We start from the raw sequence: 5,511 nt of genomic DNA, 5'->3' as shown, positions 1-5,511 counted from the left end.
CATGTATTAGCTTATGACATCTTAGTTGAACCGTGATGGACTGTTCTTGAGATTATTGACATACTTGAGTGGGTTGTAGTCATACCTTATATCATGAACACTATATATCCATTATTCTTGTGATATGTAAAGCTTCCATATGCATGCTAAAGATCATGTTTAGACCTTGTAGCAATATTTGCATAAAATGGCTCTTGAAATGTTGATGTGTCTGTGGTACTCTAGTCATTCTTATCTCTCAAGTAATATATTATGCTTACTCATTCCTCTTGACCGTATTCATGCATCTCACATTGTTTGGTACTGATATACATATGCATGGTAAGGATGAGTGATATGCAACGACGGGTATTTCTGTGCTAGTGAGAATGAGAGCTACTAGAATGATGGGTGTTTCCGTGCGATTTGATATAATATTAGTGTCACGATCCAAAATCCTAACCAAGGGGTCGTGATGACGTGTAACACCGCTTGCTAGGCAAGCCAACACTTTGCAACAATAAGCAAAGCATGTTTAACAATTAACAACATCATAATAAAGAAAAAGAGCAAAAACTCATAGATATATAATAAGGCTATAACCCAACACTGTCTAATCTTTTCCTCGAGATTTGGTGTCATAAGTGTATGAGCTACTAAGAGCACTACAAGGTCCACTACAAGAAATTCGCTATTTTCCGACTACCAAAATAGTCGGAAAGTAGTCGGAAAAGTACCTATTCCGACTACTTTCCGACTGATTTAGAGTAGTCGGAAGAAGATTGGTCGGAATTCCGACTACAGTAGTCGGAAAGTATTTTCCACCAAAAATTAAAAAAGCAGCTATTTTCCGACTGAAGTAGTCAGAAAATAAGAAAAAATATTATTTATTTTAAAAAATATTTCCGACTACTGTAGTGGGGATATTATACAAATAATAATTATTTATTAGTTATTTTATTGTGTTTTCCGACTACAGTAGTCGGAATCTGTATTATTCTGGCCTCATTTTCCGACTATAGTAGTCGGAAAATCATTATGCTGGGGCACACTTTTCGACTACAGTAGTCGGAAAACTGGGTTGAAATTTGACAGCATGCTGCCATTTTATTAGCACATCACCTGTCAAATGCAAAATATTATGAACAACCAATTCAACAAGCCAATTCCAACTAAACAACCAACTCAACAAATCAATTTCAACTACACAATCAATTCCAACTAAACAATCTAATAATCAAACCAACCAATTCCAACATCAACAAACAAACATTCAAATCCCATAATGTCAAACCAAAACATTACTTAACATCGAAATATTTAATATAAAGTCTGAGTAGCTAATACGACACTAATAAAATAAAGTCTAAACATATATATACCACATCATTCAAATCTACCATAAAGTCTAAATATAAAATTTAAACATCCAAGAACAGTAATCAACCTTAAATCACTACTACACATCTGAATCAGACTCTTCATCATCATAAAAGTGGGGCATGTGTTTTTTCATGTATTTATCCATTCTAGCAATGTGAGCTTCGGCCGTCTCACATCGTTTCGACAACAACTCAATATTCTTTTGCATTGCTCCCATTTCTTCCTGATTAGGAGCATCCGAAACTAATGGCGATGGACGAAAAGAGGAAGGCCGTTGTACTCCAAGCCCGTAAACTCTTCCTTTGGATACACCACCTGCTACATCCGTCCATATTGAAGTCATAACATCGGGTGACGGTTGGATTGGGGTACCATCATCAGAATCAGGCTGCATCTGACACCATTCATCCAAGCTTCTATGAAATCCATCCTGAAATAAAAGTAATAAGGATTATATAAATAAATCAATATCAAAGTGAAAATAGTGAATTATTAGCAAAAATTATCCCTTATCTTTGGGAGTAAATCTAATTTTGTCACTGAAGATTTAAAAGGAGAGAACAGAAGGCTAAATAAAGAACTGCAAGAATTGAAATCTCTGAAAATGGCAGCACCCTTTCGTGTTCAATTATCGGCTGCCACCCTTAGCATGTGCCCGTCGTGCGAGAGAACCTACGACGGCGGCGGCGGCGACAACTCAGCCACCAAAATCTCTTTCTCAATTGGAGATCAAAAGCCTAACTTTTATGGTTCCTTCGCAAATTCATCTGCAGCTTTGCTAAGCTAAAAGGATCTTAGTTAACATGAAGACTAGCTAATATAGGTTTATGTATCTATTAATTAGTTAAGTATACTGTCAAATCCTAAGCAATTAACAGTTAATTGTCGAGATAAACACCACAACCTTTCGAGCTTAGTGTATCTATAAACATCTCTAGTTAATTCACTGCTATGACAGATTTAGTTATGAAGCAAGATATACTGATACTTATACTGTTATATACATGCATGTGTACAGTTCTTCGGTTGAATAAACTTTTCAAGTACAATCTCAGGTTCTAGGGTAAGTAATTGACATGTAACTAAAAAATCTGAGAAACTAACGTCCAATAAAAAGGATGATTTGTTTACATTTGTTTATTTAGTTTTGATAAAATTTACTATTAACCTGAAAGAGAGAACAGGTATAAAAAAGCTTGAGGTGCTTGGTCAAATACCAGAGAGATGTATAACGTTTCTTGAGCCATAAATCAAACGTCAAAATAGGTAATTTGCATATAGTGACATAGTGAGCAGAATCAGCAACCAACAAGGTACAGAGAGAGAGAGAGACTATCGGATATTAGGCAGTAGAACTAAAAGAGAAAGCCATCTTTCAGAATTTCATATAAAATAAAGACAACTCTAACACTTTCAGGAACATAAGAGTTACACTCATCTATTCATATAAACATGACTAGAGTTATGTCCTAACATAGTTCAAAGAGCACTACTTAACTCATCACAAGATTGACTGCAACTTTTCTATGTGTTTGATGTCGCACCACTTCCTAAAACTAGTAGTTTTGAATACATCTTCTTCTACATTTCTCAACTAATACGGAATAAGATTGTGCAACCATGTAAATGAATCAAGTTCCCACAGACATATCTCCAATAAAAGGAAATAGATATAGAGGAAATAAAAAACCACAAATAAAACTCATCCCCTAAAAGGTATACACTACACTAGTGCACCAACACTAACCTCAATTTGCTCCTATATACAGTTGTGAACCAAATGGCAAAATTCATGCGGCAGAATTCACTAGCATTTTGTGCTCTAGTATGCAACATGGCCTTGTATATCCTCTCTTTTCACATACCCAACATACATTATTTGTAATGAATCATACATTAGTTATTTAGAGTTCTTGAACACTGAAAAACTTCAATAAATTTTCATAACAATTTGAAATTGAAATGTAGGAACTCATCACATAAGTGAGAACCAATGAGCCACACAATCTGGAATATTGGCAGCTAAAGTTCCACGTTCACCGAATACCAACCATGAAATTAAATGTCAAAGATTCTTGTTTTAAGATTGCCTTCACATGTACTCTCTCAATGCCTCGAGCGAAAATTTAGGCAAGCTGATGTCCAGTTAACTTGGTTAACTAGAGATACTTTTTTGATAAGGAAACAAAGTACAATCCCATACACCCGGTAACTAGAGATACTATGTTAGAGTGTAGACCATAGTTACCATCCTCGATCCTTTTATTATCAGACTCGCAATTACCATCCTCCATCCTGTGATCCTACAATGGTGCAACATGATTGTGGTGGAAAAGCTTGTCTGTGAACACATTCTTACACTCTCTTGAAGTAAACATTTTCTCAAGAAAAATACAATTTCCCGAGTATTTTGAATTAATCTTTTTAGAGACTTTGCACATATTAGAGCTACTGCTTTAATTTAGACTTTTTATAATATAAATTTACTAAGAATGATCAGTAATTCAGTGATCAATTAATGGTTCTTTTAAAAACCAGTTTCTTGATTCATACAGGAGAAACCATTTTGGAAGATGGACACAAAAGAGAAAATTGAAGCATGTGATAAAACTAAGAATGAAGGAAATGTACTATTCAAAGATGGCAAGTTTCAATGTGCCTCGAGGAAGTATGAGGACAAAATTAGATCTACTCCCGAAGATAAGGGACAATTTTGGCTAAAAACTCTGAAAATAGTCTTAAAGTTATGATCTTACATATTGTTCCGATGCACGTGTCTCAATCCATCCTTCCCTTGAACCGTCTTTCTTCTTTTTCTTATGTGTCTCCGCAAAGACCTCAGCATCAGACACTGGTCCCCCTTTTAACTTTTCCTGCAAATAAAATGTAATTTTTCTAGTGATGTCCAAATAAATGCCACATCTATTAAAACTCTTCTTCCTCAATACACCGATATAAAGTTCAAACTTGTTACGTTACTCGTGTCAAAGACATTTAGTATACCAATTTAATTTATCAAAAGTTTCCAAGTTCCAGTTGTCAAACGAATCTCCTATACCAATTCACTAATCGACCAACAGTTTCACAGATGATAAAGTAAATATAATCAAAACCAACAAGATTCATCCACCAGGAAACAACCCATACCAACCGACATTCACATAACAGAACCAATCATTAACAATTATATCATGTATAATTACCTTATCAAACTTAAAACCCAGTGACTATAAGCAAAGATCGGATCAGAAGAAACATAATCAATAATCTATTAGCATTTCTCACTTCCCAACTCCAACATGCTCACAAGTTCGTAACATATTTCAGCTTGAAACATTAGCTGAAGCACTTCTTCTATTTAAGATGAGGAATATAATTGCCAAAATTGACAGAAATATAATCAAGCATCAAACAAACACACACCAAAAGGGGAAGAGAGGGAATCTGAGTACTTTTAGCCGGAGGACATAGGAAAAGTGAGAAATTAAGCTTTCTAGTGAACATTACCAATCGCTGTCGATGCGCAGCAAAACTCATAGATCCCCCGGTGTGCAACGAGCCAACCTTTTGAGAGGCTCGGGCTGCCTTTGTGATAACACAAAGGTTGGGAGATCCAAGAACTTGAAGAAAATAAGTTTATGAAATGCGGAAGTAGTAAAGAAATGCAAGCGGAGCAAGAAAAATAAACTAGATATGTCGAAATTCGAGGAAAGGTCCAAGAACCCCGAGATTATGTTAATCTAGATTTTGACAAGATCCTAATGACAACAAGTTGGTTATGAAACCAATTGCCTTCACTAGAGATAAGCTAATCAAGAACTAGATTCGGATCTTGACTTCTAGTTTGAATAACTTACGACAACAACTAGTAAAAGAAACTAGTCGCCTTCGAAGAATATCAAAAGAAACCAAAGATATCACAAGAAAGAAAATTATCTTACTACCTTAAACTATGAACTTGTTAGGGTTGCAAGATAAATCTTCAAAGTAAAGTTCACAAAAGTTCAAAAGAACTCACAATAATAATATTAATCTTCAATGCTCTTCTACAATGGAAGACAAGCACCTTCTTTATATAGTAGTAAAGAAGGAGCTAGTCAAGACTTCAATAAATGAGAATTATATTCCCTAGAAGCATAGAAGACTACC

At 35.1% G+C, this 5,511-nt stretch overlaps 1 protein-coding gene across 1 annotated transcript; it reads right to left on the bottom strand.

The window, feature by feature from the left end:
• Positions 1-1,344: 1,344 nt before the first annotated feature.
• Positions 1,345-4,257, bottom strand: LOC109207267 (the record flags this gene model as incomplete). The annotated part of the gene is made up of 2 exons (XM_019370159.1): positions 1,345-1,792; positions 4,119-4,257. Coding segments are annotated over 2 exons (493 nt in total), but the record flags the coding sequence as incomplete, so codon positions are not given.
• Positions 4,258-5,511: the final 1,254 nt, after the last annotated feature.

Source organism: Nicotiana attenuata, unplaced genomic scaffold, assembly GCF_001879085.1.
Source record: "Nicotiana attenuata strain UT unplaced genomic scaffold, NIATTr2, whole genome shotgun sequence".
In the NCBI taxonomy this organism is placed as follows: domain Eukaryota; kingdom Viridiplantae; phylum Streptophyta; class Magnoliopsida; order Solanales; family Solanaceae; genus Nicotiana; species Nicotiana attenuata.
This window is presented reverse-complemented; position numbering and strand designations above follow the sequence as displayed.